Here is a 17,951-nt window from a genome sequence, read left to right as displayed (position 1 = left end):
CGTTTTCACGAAATAATGGTACAGCCGATTGCCCTAGGAGATCCAATATAACGCCGGAAATTAAAATCGATTACTCATCCAGTCAGTAAATTCCGCATACGTTATATAGGTGGGTTATAGTAAATGTGTACAGTGGTATTGCCATGCATTTATGTTTCCGAGTGGACTGTATTCATATAATACGGTGTATACGGTTCTCGATACGAACGCGGATAACGACTTGTTTTCCCCTTGCGACGAAATTGAAAGTACAAAAAAAAATTAATATAATATTCCAAACAGAAAAAAAAATCACTTTATTCTGAACGCATTCAGTTAGTAAGTTGGATTATACACATGCCATATAATATCAGCATATCGGATGGATACACTTATTAATATATGATATTATTCATAAAAGTATGGATAATACTAATAAAAGAAAGAAAGATATTATTATTTATGTTTAGTAATTCAATTGCGTTGTTATTTCTATTAGAATTTCAAAATTCCGATTACTAAACAAATTTTTCAAAAAAATAATTTAAAAAATGTTTTAATATTTGTACTTAAAATACATTCAAATATACCTACTTATATAATATTACCTATATAAATTCATAATATTTCTTTTATCAAAACAATGTTTTGTACAATATTATTAATTACTATCACATACCTACCTAAACTGTATCTATATAAAATATATATATATATACATCTGTTATAGCAGCTTTAAAATATTGTATAAATACCCCGTTGACATTACATAAGACAGTTATTTCGACGTTCATAATTTGGAATAGTTGGAAATATACATTTTACAAGAATGTATTATTAAAAAAGGGTATTACGTTTTAGAATTAACCCTCTCTAACTATAGATTCAAACATTTCAAACTGTAATACGATTACAAGAATAAAATTTAAATTGTTCAAATTCTAACAAAAAATGAAAAACAACTTAAATATAACAAACATAATTATATTTTTTCTATTTAATTTATTAAATCTTCCGATTCCGAGTAAAGCCTACGAATGGATATTACTTACTAACAATGTAAATATTTTACAATATATAATGTAGGTGTATTAACATTATAATGTGTATTTAGTTTATTTTTTTTATGTACCCGTTTTTTTAGCTAAAATAAGTGCTCCGAAAGCATAATGTTTCAATAAGTATAAATTTAAAAGAAATATCATTTTAAAGTTAAAAGAGATAATCTTCTATTCTTATAGTTTTATAAAAACCTACTAAATTACTCTAAAGTCTTAACCTGCAACAAATATTTGAATTAATTTAATCATTTCTAAAAGCGTATAAAATGTTTAGAAATTATTATTTTAGTTACCATATGAAATACAGTAATTAAGTAATTTTAAAAACTTTTACATAGAATTTTAAATGTCAAATAATTAAAATCTGATATTTATTTTACCAACAAATAACTTGGTGTTTGGTTTATTCTCTACTACTTATCTTTCATATGAAACACACTTTGAGTCTGTTGTCTGTTTATATTATATTTTAGTTGTGTAACAATTTGTACATTTTTGGATTTTTTGCATAATAAAAAAAAATTTAACAAGAAAATATCTAATATTTATGTATATACAATAATTTTTATTTTTACTTATGAATATTTTGAATTTTGATAATAATACTTTTCCAAACTACATTCTACTATTATATATTATGAAGTGAATGAAGAATTTTTTTTTTTTAAGGATATTACAATACACTCAACGCGTTACAAATAGCTTTTATATATGATGGAATAAATTGTATCGCAGTAATAACTAATGCGATATTACTATAAGTAATTTTAATTAATATTGTGTAATCCTCATAATATGATAACCGATAATCTGATTAGAACTTATTTGCAATTTAACAATCAAGCAACATTTGTGACTTTTAAAGGATAAAAATCACGGAACGATTAATCGACCAGTTGCAATCTGATTTATTGTCAGACATTTGACGGTGCGTTGAACCGAAACGAATACCTTTCGTAAACTAAGATATAACTTAATAAAATTATAACGTCAATATAGCTATTAACATTATAATTAATATACGCATTATACATAAATAATATAGTTTTACAGACAATTTCAATATTTTCGTCTGCGAGAAGAAAAGGAGAATCGTGGCGTGCACGTGACGCGACCGCTTCGGCGACGGTGGTTTACGTACGTATTATTATAGCCGCGAGAATGTTTTCAAGGGCGCAGTCGAAAAAAATTCTACAACCGCGCATGCGCACCCTCCGCTGATATTAGTTTTGTGATGAGGCGAGTCGATGACGGGGTGCGGTGAGACGGCGGTTGAGTTCCACGTAGATTTGCATGTATAATATGTATATATATATGTGTATTATCTACACATAACCGTGTATAGTGTAGTTGTATACATATATTATAGTTGTTTATTTATTATTATACTAATTATTATTATTTTTTTATGACCGTCGAAACCACGGCATTCACAAACGGAAAGGGGAGAGATAATAACAATAATAAAGAGCATTTTTCATTGCTCGCGACTACAGAACAAAGTATAAGCAACCGTAAGTATATAAACTATAAAGTTTATGTTTTATATTATAAAGGAAAAATGATAAAAACAACGTAGACGCGATCGATCTGGCGACGACGATGGCTGCAGAGTATAATACTCATATTGTATAATTTCAATATCACGATTAGTACTGTTATAATAATACATTGTATACTATACCTAATATGCCGATATGCGTGTACATTGTGCATCTATTTATGCGTGTACGATGTATACACGTCACTACACACACACACACACACACACTAGCTGTACTCTTTACATACACACTGCGCTCCTGCAATCCGGAAGTTTGCACACCCGGAGGCGCATATAAATTCCGTTGTTGACACGCCGAAGAGGATGCGAAATCCCCTAGCATGCACCCCCACTTCCGTTGCCACTGCTTACAATGAGGTAGATTTCCCGGACATCGGTACATAATAATAACAGTAATAATCACCACGGCGGCGGTGTGCGGCAACGGTGCATTAATGTTGTTGTGGTCGTCAACGTAAGTTTGGTTGGTCGAATGGTCGCTCGGTCGGTCAGACGTATTATTCGCAATCGAATCACTATTGCGATTTCCGACATCCCTTCACGCACATTAATATACATGACTTGCGAGCGCATTTTATAATACATAATTTTAAGGCCTCGACCCTAATACGCCGCGCTGTTGTCGCTGTTGCAGCGGATGCGACACGTCGTGATACCGCAAAAAGAGGAAGGCGATTTCAATTATGCAAATTAAAGTACGCGGGACGACTTTGGGTGGTGGAGGCGATTGTTGTATGTATGTGTGTTATAACGCACGTGGCAATGACGACACACCACGGTCGTGGCTCTGCAGTATGCCCTCGCCCTATCTTTCCAACCCTCGCCGTTGCACGTCTCTTTGTCCAACAACCCTCTCTTTCCGTCGCTTTCTATAATAAATGTATTTCTTTACCCCTCGACCGACTTCTGTTCCCGTTATTAGGGAGGCACAACATTTGACGGTGCAAACAACATCGCGGTGCGGGACGAGAGAATCAGTGACATCCTCCGGTATACGAACTCCCGACGAGGAAGTATATACTTCTCAATATGTTTATATATAACTACTACTATTACAAAAAGTTTCGAAAATACTATATTACTTATTACTATTATAGTTAACTCTATGTATCGTGTATATAATAACTACGGAAAAGAGAAGTTTCTATAGGATGAAATACGTGGGACATCTTAAAGTTTAAGACCTGCAAATATAAATATTAAATAAACAAATTTATTTAATAAGCATGATTAAATAAAAAAAGCAATATCCGTATTAAATGCAATTTACATTAGAAATTCTTCAACAGTTATTCATAGTAAAAATAAAAATTTAATAATCATTCAGTTCAAACAATCAATATAAAATAGATTAACACACAACATTAGAAATGTCAATATTTCATTGTTTTGTAAATATTTTTTCTGAGACCACTATTTTCTAACAATTTGTAGATGCTTAATAAAAATATTTAATCAATTACTATGACGATTAATAATTCCATAATTGGCAGTTAAATCACAATAGTCTAATTCATAGATGAAAAGAAATTACTAAATAAGTATATTAGTTAATATTAATTAATTATATTATTTTAAATACAGTCAAAGACTTGAATCAAACATATTTTACAATTTAGTCTATAAACAATATGCATAGTATATTATATACCTATTATTATACACATTTGTACATTTCTAAAATAAAATTGTTCAACTAACACACAGGAACAAGTGTCACATTAATCATTCTTTCCCATACACATTTCAAAAAAATAAACATAAACAGGAGTTTCCTTATAAAATTTAAAGGCACGTCCATTTTCTACTTAGACGGCCAACAACGCTAATTTCCACGGTATCTCGTTAATCACAGGGTCGGGCAAATCCTGCTTAAATCTCAGGCCGAAAATATACAAGAGGGGACGAAAACATGGATAGTTTTACCCCTCTACGTGGGGTAATTGTGCAATGACAAGGGAGACATAAAAAAAGAACGTGAACAGGAAGAGAAGAGGATGTCATTTGTTCGACAAAACATAAACGGCATACGACGATCTTTCTCCGTGTTAGTCGTGTACTATAATTAATGGTGTCAACAACTCCTTGGGAAAAAAAAAAATAATAATGCCAAGGAAAACGATGTGCCAAAAAAACTTAGCAAGCGAAAATATCACCTTAGCACGTTTTTGAGTAGCTTTTAAAACGATTATACACTGTAAAACATTTTTAAACTCACTTTCGCATAATTATATCGTTATTCATTAGGAAATTAATGCTGTGAGATTTATTTATCATTGTCATAGTGACACAAATAGTTTAGAAATTATTTGTTATTTTACACTATTCAATACTCACATGATATACATTCGTGTAAATATATTAGCTAAAACATGATTAAATTGTTTATAAATGTATATTTTGTCGGAAGTTTTCGAATTTTTAGTAGTATCATTGATTTAATATAATACAAAATCAATAGTATTATGTTTTATTAGTATGCTTTATAATTATAAAAATATGAGTCTATTAATTATTTTATTAAACAAATTGTTTCAACAAATGTATACTTTAAACAATTTAGTTGTAAAATATCATGGCTTCAATATTAAAGTTTATGGTCTGATCAATTATAATTTATAATACTTAGTGCTAAACAATGTATAACCCGGTAACAAAAGATAAAATACACTGCTATACAATAAAATACACCAAAGAGACGACAATTTTTTGAATCCAACACAAAGCTATTTCTATCAACAATATTTTCTGTTAATTTATCGCTACAGCACTACGCGTATTGATAAACAATGGCGGGGATATGTGTATTAAGTATGTTTTGTTAATAATATCTTCCAATTATAATTTGGAATGAAACACAGTAGTCTTGTGAAACCTTATACCAAAATAATAATATATTTCATCAATTTCAGTATAAAGACATATTATTATGTGTATTCAGGCGTATCAACAAATTTACATTATTATATTGTTACCATTCGTCTATTTGCTTATTAGCTAGTTATGACTTACACTTATAAGTCGTTTCTCATTTGTGCTCAAACTTATATATTCCAGGCCAATACGTCAGGAAATTTCAAAATACATTGACAATGAGTATGAAAACAATACATGTTTACATGTTGCGAATTTAAAATAAGATAATTAAGTAACGGTTAAAAATACACTCTATATAAAAAAAAAATAAAGATATTTAAAAAATAAAGAATGATATTAAATTAATATACATTTTAAGTTATCCTAGGTATACGGTATATATAAATCATAATATTATGAACATTATAACATAATCATACAGGTATTTTCGTTCTCAATTCAAATTTCTTCCAAAAATTTCACTAAACATTTTTTTTTATAATGCATTCACATTATATTATAATATACCGTTTAGTTTTCTCATTTATTTTTTAAAGAAATATATTAAATAATCTTTTTTTCAAAGGAAAGTTCATTGAAGCTGAATAAACCAATCCATATGTATATTATATATAACAAAAACCCATACACCAGTTTATACAGATAGTAAATAACTATAAAAATATATTAAAAATAAAATCATTGTAAAAACTAAATATTCTCGTTAATGTACTTTAGAAAATATTAACACAATAACCCAAGTATAATATTATAATACTGATATAATATAAGTCTTAAAATTAAAATAATCAAATTACCAATAGTACCTATTTTAGTGACTGACTTGTTCTCTGTATTATAATTATGAATTTATTATTTTTAATATACGCATTTATTACTTATAAGTATTCCTACTTGTATGAGTTAATGATAATAATAAGCTAATACTTAACTAAAATAAAATATTTATTTTAAACTATGATTTAAAATTTTTATTTATATTATTAGTAAAAATATTAATTTTAATAAATAAAAAACTACTTATAATTATTAAAACATATTTAATTCTATTTAAATAATATTACAATTATGAAACTTTTAGTTTTTTAACCTATATTTTTATATATTCTGTTTATATAAAAACGGTTTGTATACATTTTATTGAACATTGTAAGAGCTAAAAAAAAAAATCATGCCTATAAAATCTAACTAATTTGAACGATTTAACACCGTTTTTATTTGCCAATGCAGAAACAGCATAACGAAATATATAATATGTCTTGCAAACTGTTACACAACGAACAGACGACGTTTATTGCGATGACTGTTATTTGCCATATACAAACAGATATACAGCAAGATTATCTGTGTATGTAGAAGGGATGTGGAATAAAATGGTACAGGTTTTGATTAAAAACCACAACGCCCTACCTCGTGCTCCAAAAACGATAATATTATGTAGCATTAATGCCCAGAGCATAGAGTGCAATGTTTTTGACGCATTTCGCCGCAACGCCGGACTTCCGGACGGGTCTGAAATATACTCCTAGCTCTTTCATATTTTTCCAAACGAACAACTTTCAACGAATGAATAAATAAAACGCCACAGTACTGAGAAATATTTAAAAGAATAAAATTATACACCGGAAGTGTAAAGAAAAAAAATCCTTCAATAAACGTCCGTCAACCGGAAGTGAATGGAAGAAGCGGTACTTTTTGGCGGCAACGCGTGGCAGAGACCATCAATCTTTTGGAAGCGCGTTGTGCATGCCGATGCAACAACCATCGTGATGTGGCGGATAATCCCTAGGTTTGGCAGGGAAAAGAAGCATTTGGACACGCTTTAATCATACTGATGAGAATAATGGCATATCATTATTTTTGTATTAAACTTTTTCCATTTACTCAAATTTAACACCAGAAATAAATACAACTTATGGATGAAATCTGATATATTTTTACGCAAATATCGAAAAAGGTATTGTTATAAATATGAACAATATGGGCTTTATATGAATAACGTTCACATATTTATAGAAAAATACTTCTAAAATTCTGTAAATCTTTTATGATTCTAAGTACTTTTGAACATATTTCTTATTTTTTTTTTAATATTAATTATATTTATACGACATTTATCTAAAGCACAATGTAAATTTTCAAAATACAATTTTCGAATTATATTAAATAAAACAAGGTAATTGTGACCACTTATCTTAGAATTCAGTATTGCATTTATATATTTGCGAATTAAAACTTATGGCTATAATATATACAATTCATTACTGTCCTATTAAAAAAATAACTTCTTGCGAAAAAGGTGAAATGACACTATTATTAGAGTCGAGAATAAAAACGAAAAATTTCTTTGGATGGATACAAAGTGATCGTGTCGCATTTTTGCGGTTTTATTTATTCCTTTTCGTAGGTGCACTGTGCACCATCCGAAAAAATTTACACCACGACCAGCATTGAAATTCACGATGCACTCCGGCCGGCAACCAGGGTCGGTAATACAGTTAGGGAAAACAGTTGACCCGGCGTCATGCGTCTCGCCAATACATCACACAGCCCCCCCCCCCCCCATCCGCCGCTGCGTTGCCAGACGTCCGGGTGTGTGCTTATTTATTTTCGTCCTTGTCTCTTAACTCTCGGAGAGAACGGAAATTGTGGTTCGCTACCGGTACCTCAAAACAACGCACAATTCACCCTTCCCACGCATACACACACACACACACACACACTCACCGAATACCCCGTCAGCCGAAATTTACGAGCGTTTTTAAAGGACCATCATTGGTATTGTATCGTATAGCATGGCCACACGTTATTATTGAGTCAAATAATATTATGCATATCAATCGTCCTGTTCGCGTTCCCACATTATATCGGGAAAGGGATGTATATAATGTAGAATGTGTGCCCGCGTTTGAGTCGTCCCAAATGTACGATTCATCAAAGCGAAAAACGCAATCCCGGACAACCCATACACGTGCCCGTGCGCGCATACACACGCGCACACACACACCCTCGGGGAGTATAATATGATGTATCTGTTGCCTGTGAACCCGTTGCCTCTACCAGCCACCTTTGGGCAGCTACGACCCATTCACTCCTACGCGTTATTTCCGGTCTGTATATATATATATATTATATATATATATATTATATATATATATATATATATATACGTATATAATGCGTGCGTGTGCACTCTAATGAGAACGACCTTTACCACTATATAGAGATTCGGCTGTGTGGTTTTGTACGTTTAAACGTCGATATACGTCTAGAGTACTGCGCCCAGTGGATCTAAAGAAGGATATTATTTTTTTTTATTTTGACATTTGGGAATTGATCACTTTTAGACAGCTATAGTGCTGCAGGGTGTATAATATTATATTGTATAGTATTCGAATGTGATTTTACCAATGACGTGGTATTATACCATGGGGTGTTTTAAGATTTGAAAAAACAAATCAAGCAGCTAGTATTAAACATCGCTAGTAATTCCGCGTGTATGTAGACGTGAAAATAGTGTATCAGGTAGGTATTATATTTTTCTAAATCGTACTAAATGATTAATATAAATTCAAGTACCTTTAATAGTTGTTGCCCATTGTTTTTTATGAGAATTTAATTCAAATTTAAATTGCCAGATATAATATTATGTGTAACACAACAATATTAAACTTAAATATCGTATTTAATATCGGATTCATAGAAGTTAATTAATGTAATTTAGTTTGACTTTATCGTAAGTTATTATAATTCAACATATTATTTTCATATTATACAGAATAAAAATTACCAAAATAAAATATAACAGATATTGAGCTTGATATTAATTAAAAACAGTTAGCAAAATTAGCTCAACTAAAATAAAATTAGATAAAATAAATATTGAATAGGTATGTGATAGGTAATTTAATATATGAATATGTTAATATTATTATAAATAATTTCGTAAAATTTTCAGTTCAGTCTAAACATAGAATCATTATATTTTTAATATATTGGAGAATAAAAAAATAAAATATTAATTTAACAAAAAATATTATAATATCTCAAACCATTAAAACCTCATATTTTCAAACGTCAATGAGGCAATAGTTATTAAGGCAATATAATTTATCAAACTATTATGGTACATAATTCTATAAAAATGTTAATTCACCATGATACTAACACTACGGTTCACTATAACATTTTATGTTATTTCTCTTTAGAAATAATTTTTAAAATATTCAAAATTATGTTAAATAAAACGATTATTTTCTTATGATTTTGGTACATTTTTTAATACCACAATAGAAAAAAATTAAGTTCATGTATGCCATAGAGTATAACTATTTGAATTATTTTCATAACAATTCTTCAAACCCGTGGAATGTTTACTATACATATTATTTATTTTATATCTTAATTTTATATCAACCGACCACTCTTTACATTCTCCAAAAAAACAAAAATAAAAAACGATAAAACCCTCTATTTTTTTGTTATGTTGTCTGACCGTAAAACAATATTAAGCATTTGTAGTGAAATGTAAAATAAAGGAAAAAACAACTTTGAAAAAATATTACATTATGAAAATTCAAATTTGAAAACACGTTGTTTACTTACTATGCTGAAACTTGGGAAAAATAAGAAGTTTAAACATGTATATATTATGTTTCATATTTTTTCAAACACTTTATGCTTCCCGTATCCGCTTAATCTTTCGGCACTTGCATTCTCTTTGTAAAGTAAATACATCGAAAATGTACCCTTCCTACAGAGCAAAATATTTGTGTGTATTTTTTTTTCAATATTTACTTTATGACACGATCTCAACAAATGGCAACTGAATATTGTACGAGTTTAAAAATACATTTCGTTCAAATGCCTTAAAGTAAAACACAAGTAGCACAACTCAACAGTAATAATCATTTTGGATTGAAAATTTCCAACCACCTGTTACGTAGGTTCCAACTATAGGTATATGAATGCACATAAAGCATAATAATATATAGTTTTGATATTTAAAGGACGCGGCGCAACGTCTTAATTGCTGACAAATAAATGAGTACTTAAAATTTCTTTCACAGAGAAATAAATTTAAAAATCACGATTCTTAATGATCAAAATAATTAATTAAGTATTGTCATAGTAAAAATCTTATAAATGTTTTATAAATATATTTATGTATATAATTCAAATATTTAATAGCTCCAAATATGTGTTATTTTATGGAAGAAAAATATTATAATATTATTTTAGTAGTGGCTGGTTTCAGGTTTTGATTTATAAAACACTAAGCCAAAATACAAATATTGCGCTACTAAAACTATTTCAGTATTAACTTAGAACTATCACGAATAATTTCTACGTAAAATAATGACCTAATATAAGAAAAAAAACTATAAATTATACAATATACAAACATACAACAAATATTTTTTTTTTAATATTGTAAGATAAAACACTTTATAAAAATATAATCTGTGTAGTAAGTAACCAAATTAAAATTATTTAATTACATTTTGTAATCGAAATATATATATTTAGGTTTATTATTAGATTTGACTTTAAAATATGTATTAAATTTACATATTTAAATTGAAAGTTAAAATTATTTGAAAAAATAATTTTAAAAACAAATATAAAAATTTTCTGGTTACAACTTCATTAGTTGTCAGTGTATTCCAATGTTGTGCACAAAATAGAAATGTATATGGGTAAAAATTATCATATAGGTAAGTACCTACCGGTAAAACAAAGTTCAGAGTAAAAAATTGAAATCACCAAAACAAAAAAAATCCCTCGGGACTAGGTTTGAAAGAGCTTTTTGATCCCCCCCCCATCAACGAATATTACAATTTTTGATTAATAGTATTGGTTCGTACGATGAACGAATGTGCCTTTGAAATGTAAATTTCGTCTGTCCAAAAGCAGAATATCTACTAACGCCTATTTGAACCCCTGGGGAAGGGTGGCTAAGTTCATATTGTTACTAGCCACTACTGTTAAACTCGTTAACAATGAAATGCCTGACGAACCGATAATTTGCACTAGAATTAGTTAGACCGAAAACTGAAATATTTATCTCAACTAGAGGATTAGAAAACAATATCGAACACACTAAATTTGTAGTTGACTCAATTATTGATTAATATTTTCGTATATTAGTAAAATCCTTATACACTATATGAAATATCTTAGAATAAATGTGTACATTTTTCAACCAATTTAGATATTAGTATACTACGATAATCCTATCTTTAAACTATTTATTTTATGCAAATACAAAATTATAATATTGACCAATACATTATATCATAACGATTTAAAAACTGTATTAAAAATAAAATCAAAAAGCATGTGCCCTCGTGATTATGAAAATGTCTTGTCAGTATCTTTTTGGTGTATTATATTTTATAGCAAACACAAGAACCCTTAATAATAAAAACCTTTTTCATTTGAGGGAGTTAAACTTTATGACTTGTGCACTCCAAATGTTTAAAAAATATAAAATTGTAAAAATAAATCTAATGCACTTAACTTATGTACATCTAGTTATAATTTAAAAACCAAATTTAATGTTTATAACAAGAATAATGTACAAAAAAATAAATAAATACACAAATCCCACATTTCCACAATAATATGGCGCCAAATAAATATAAATATTGAGAAAAAAAAACAATCATTAATTTTACTCAGGTTACTATCGATTTTGTTATAAAATAATAGTATATTATTTTATTGGAATTATATAAAATGTTTATTAAAAAATAGTATAGTATAATCATATAATAATCTTATATATAAAATTCTCGTGTCACAATGTTAGTTACCATGATACTCCTCCGAAACGGTTTGACCAATTAAAAAGAAATAAAATATCAATTTTCATTATAGTAAATAGGTAATGATTCAGTCTTGAAAAATCGTAGGCTGAATTATTTTTAGGTAGGTATAATATATTTAATTTAATTTTATATATCCAAAATTAATATGAATAAAATAAAAAACTTTTTCAAAATAATATGACTAAATTAATGTTGACTGATTGATATTCCTTTTAAATAAACATATTGTTGATATCAATTTTTTTGTTCACCATATCTTTACATTTTTACCTTAATTTACGACATTAAAACACAAATAAGGATCGGATCATATTTTAAACTGCTAATTAGTCGAATAAAAAAGTCTATATAACAATACGTATCATATTATATTTTAAATTTCAAATTATTTTATTATATAAGGTGTAACTAGACTATTTGACAAACTTCAATTACAAGTGTTACTTTATTTGTTAAATAGTCCTGTTACACCCTATATAATACATATCTACAATATACATAATAATTTAAATTTGCCATTTATTAATTGTATTACTGAATATCGTACATACTTACACGTATACGCTATAGATTTACAACCTACCTACATAACTAGATTACATAATGTTAAGTTGTTGTATTCAGTATTGATTATGTTAATATGTTAATCAACTTATTATGATTATGTTCATCAACTCTCAAACTTAAAAACGTTCATTTTAGCTTCGCTTTTTAATAGGTCATCTACTATTTTTATTATTTTTATAATTTCAAGCACAATTATAATCATCGCATTACTTGTTAACCCTCTAATATGCCGTGTAACCGCATATCGTGCATGATAAAACAGGCGTATTTTAGTAAATTTCATAGTTAATCCTTCAGGAAACGGGTTGGCTGGGAAAGGCATTATATTACACGCCGTTGGCGTATTGCACTTAAAGCCGATTATCTCGTGTGTATATACCAAATAATCCGTCATTATTTCATACTTCATTAAACAGCATTATCACAAAAGCGAAATCATATTATTTGACAGATAAATAATTGGACCACAAGGGAATATAATATGAATCGGACCTTGGCCATTCATGTTATTATCGTATTATTATTAAGTGGCCAAGTAGGTAGGCAAAAGGTATATTTAAATGATGTGCGACTTTAAGTCTTATTATTTCAATCGTTATTTTTACTTATTCCGTTTCCTAATAGTTTAAAAAGTTGATTTTATGATAGGTATATAGCAGGGCTGGGCAACTGAAAGCTATAAGAGGGCCAATTTTTAGAAAATTAAAATTTAGCGGACCAGAGTATAGAGAGCAAAAAAAAAGGTCATTCAAAATATGCATTTTAATTTAGCATAGACGTAGCATAGACTATAGACAATTGACTTTGAAAATTTAGCACGGGCCAGATAAAAAAGGTACTCGGGCCGGATGCGGCCCGCGGGTCATCAGTTGCCCACCCCTGGTATAATATTATAGAATTGTATACACGGCGATTCGATTAGGCAATTTAGGTACATTTATGTTCTGAAATAATATTTATTCGAGTAGGTCTTAAAACTATAACATTGAAACATATAGTTATTAGGTAATAATAATTTAAAATAATTTACTAAATAATAAATTAAATTTTAAAAGTATAAATAAGCATGCAACCACATTCAATTTTACACATAAAAAAAACTGATGATCCTAAATTCTAAGGCATACAAAGGTGAGAAACGTTTTCCTCTACACAGTTGACACACATGCGTACTATTATTTTAAGAGTCTGTAAAAAGGTTTGATGATAAGGTAAAAAAATTAAATCCAAAGCACAAAAAAAAAATCTACCCTCTAGAAAGAGCTCCGTCCGGAAAGCTAGTACCCACCACAAAAGTGGTCACGTTATTTATACACCGGGTGGCAAATGAATATTCATGCTATATATAATATATATACTATGCAACTGACTAAGGCTCGTGAATACCATCATCATTATAATACTATATATAATGTACATAAATATTTTTATTCGTAAAATAAAACCATACTAACTCGACCAAAAGAGCTAAAACAATGTTTAACATGTGTTGTTTATCGTTAATCCTTAAAGGGATGTTTCGACATACCTAATCAGACTTAATTCCTTTTTTAAAGTCCTACCAATTTCCTTGCAGAGGATGTAGTGTCCCAACTAGGAATTATATTTATTTCATATATCACATTACACCCGTGTTAAAGTAATCCTGAGACGTTCATATTTTTTATAAAAATATTACACGCATGTAATATGTTGAACAAATATAAGTATAATACTACTATTGTACTACTTCTACTTTCTACTATTGTAGAAAAAATATTGATATCATCTATTCTAAAATATTACTGCGAATTGCTTATTGACAATAAAAAGTAAAATATATATTTATTACATTGAAATTAAGTTTTAACTATTTTACAGATAAATTTAACAACCTCCGTAAATTTGATCACTTCTAATTCTATTTTGCTCAAATTTTAAAAAGGTGCGCAAGTTGGTATCGCTCTACTGTATATTATCGAATGGGTAACTAATGGATGTGTTAAATTTTTAAATTTAAATTAAATTATATATCATAACATACGAAGTACAATTATTTAAGCAAAGATGGCCTATATCACTAAGTTTATTTCATAAAAAGCTCAAAAATATTTTTTTAAATGTATACTGTGTTTATACAATTATAGTATAACACTTGGTGAAAATGTCAAGTTTTTGTAGTTATTAATTTTTGAATTTTAACAAAAAAAAGAAATCAACTTAGCCAAAAACTAGTTTTGCATAAAAATTCAGTTTTTCCTCAATTTTGAAATAATAATAATTTTTAGAATAAAATCTCCCAATTAATAAGGAAATTATTAGACAATTTTTACTTTTATCAAAGTACCAACTAAATCAATTTTCTACTAGAACCACTCCTAAAGTTAAAAATTGAAGATTTTTACTGCTCGAAAAGTGATGACTGATGAAAGACATAAAAAAACAAACATCATAAATAATAAATTCAATACATTCATTGCTCCTCTCAGAATTTAAAATAAAATATCTTAAAAAATATTACTAAAGGAAATGCTTGATAAATTGTAACGATTTTTATAATATGTAACTAGCTTAACTAGCTATATAAATAAAATAAACATATAAAAATTAGAATATCTATCAAAACAACTTTTAAAAACATAAATAAAAATTCTACACAATACATATTACAATAAGTATGTTATATAAGTAATATATATGTATATAAGTAGGTTAGGATAGTATTTTGGAACATTCAACAATATCTGGAAACTTTTACCGAATTTTTATCTTAGAGGCTTACCTTTTTATCTCTTATAGCCTTTAGGTAATGTAAATCTTACTTAAGGATCTAAATTATATTACTCCCATGTTAATTAATATCCATAGTTTAACTATCTATGATTGCATAAAAACAAATTTTAATATAAAATTGAAAATAAAAAAATTGTATATTTTAAGTATTCTGTTATCATATAAAAGTATAAAAGATAAGTATCAGCTTACATCAAACCGTATGGTATAAATGTATGGTGTTTAATTTTAAAAGATACCTATAACAAAGTAATTATAACCCTTTTTAGTATGTAGTTTTCAGAAAGAATATGCGTAAATGGAAATTACTTGATGAATAAATGAATATAAGCTGAATATTTAATACTATGAATAATAAATGAGAAAAGAATGAATAGAACACTTATTTTTAATTAGTTAAATTAGTTTAAAAACATTATCGAACTATTTTATACTATTTTATACATCGCATACTATTATTGTTTTTACATAATAATTGATCTATTAATACAAACCTATATTTATTGTCAAATTATTTTACATTAAATTAACTAAATATATAGATATATAATGTGTTCAAACTATTTTGATAACTTGTAGTAATACAAGGATTAAATCATACTATCTAGTCTATTATAGTTTACATTTTAATAAAACATAATATATATTTTTCATAACTTAACTAGCATTTACTTATCGAGCTTATTATTATTATTATAAATAAAATAGCCACATGACCGAGGGGCTTTAATGAAAAAGAATAAAATTGTACCTACTTATAAATCCCAAAAATATACATTTTTTTAAACTTATTCAAAAGTTCTACACAAATATTGAAAGATGCTTTTTTTAGTCATATAATATTATAATCTCTTCAAAATAAGTTACAGTGGTTTTCAGAACTCAATAATAAGTTTATCATAATATATAGTATATACACATAAAATAATGTTCTAAATATTGTTACATACTATTTTTAACAATTCAAATTTTTATGTTTGGGTTTTAATTAATTTGTTTTTATATAAATCCTCAATACTATAACAAGAAATAAAAAATAATTTTTTGACTAAAGATTTTAAACAGTTGAATACACATTTTAATCTATTGTAAATTATTTAGTTTAATTATTAATTAATTAATAATTATCATCACGGTATCATGTATCATCTTTAATATCCTGATAATAGTCGTCAGTTATTATACAATAGGATTTCTGCCATATAAATTTACGTCACTTTTGATAGATTGAAGGGAAAAGTTTTATCGAATCCTAGCAAAAAATAATATGTATAACGAAATTATTTGAATTTTTTTAAAGAACACAAAATATAAGGCATAATCATAAAAACAATGTAAATATTTATATTAAAATAATAGACTTATGTGTGATATTAAGTAGGTAGAATGACTAGAATTTGAATATTTAATTATTTTATATTCAATAATAGGTACGTCATAATAGACGTATTGTTTTTTCCAACATCTGTTTATACTTATTAAATTAACTTTAGACAATTATTTTTTAATTCCCTGCAATTTGAGCTCATGCATTCCCGTGGCCGTTCGAATAAGCACTTTTACTATTCACATGTATCACTACGGGAATGGGAAACGATGGGTACACAACAACAACAGTTCTAAGGTTTGTGTTAATATAGACATGAGTATATTCATAGGCAAACGTGTGGGGGTGTAATTATAATATTTATGATTTTACGAGAACATCGCGGACACTGACCTGGTGGCGAGGCCGACAGTGCCAACTCGCAGAGCAATCCGACTGTGACGAACGCTTTGCACCACATCGGCGGTGCGCGGCGTCCACGTGGCTTATTACTATTCATCGTCGCATCGCAGTCCGCGGGACCAAAAAAAAAAAAAATAAATAAAATTGATAACGATAACGTTTGTTGCAAGCGGTTACAACAACGTGTGCGCCTCGTCAACTCGCGCGATAAAGTGACGATCGTCGTCGTCGTCGACGGCGTCGGCGGCGGGCGGTCGGCCACGAGACGGCGTATCGTCTACAATGTCCCCGCGGCGGCACGCGACTAACAGGCCCGCGACCGTGGCGGTCCGGAGGCGATGCCCCCCTCCCACCTCCCCCTAACCCACATTGCCACCGACGAGACCGCCGCGGGCCGTGCGTGTCGCCCCACCGGCGGCTAAACCAATTACAGGCGACAAACGCGGTGCGCAAACGTCGCGTGGGCGTGGCCTACGACTTGAGGCCGCGACGGATACCGGTAGACAACGAGCCGCGCGCGCGTGTGTGTGTGTGCAAGTGTGTGTACGTGTGAGTGTGTGTGTGAGTGT

At 28.8% G+C, this 17,951-nt stretch overlaps 1 protein-coding gene across 2 annotated transcripts in view; it reads right to left on the bottom strand.

Annotated features, from left to right (window-relative positions):
- LOC132921563 (neurotrimin-like) overlaps window positions 1-17,679 on the bottom strand; it is an 85,963-nt gene extending 68,284 nt beyond the window's left edge. For both annotated transcript variants that reach the window (XM_060984643.1, XM_060984644.1), the window contains exon 1: window positions 17,374-17,679. In XM_060984643.1, coding sequence (XP_060840626.1) covers window positions 17,374-17,479 — 106 coding nt within the window. In that variant the 5' untranslated portion in view covers window positions 17,480-17,679. The remainder of the gene's footprint in view (window positions 1-17,373) is intronic.
- Between the last annotated feature and the right edge of the window lie 272 nt (window positions 17,680-17,951).

Source organism: Rhopalosiphum padi, chromosome 2, assembly GCF_020882245.1.
Source record: "Rhopalosiphum padi isolate XX-2018 chromosome 2, ASM2088224v1, whole genome shotgun sequence".
NCBI classification, from domain to species: Eukaryota; Metazoa; Arthropoda; class Insecta; order Hemiptera; family Aphididae; genus Rhopalosiphum; species Rhopalosiphum padi.
This window is presented reverse-complemented; position numbering and strand designations above follow the sequence as displayed.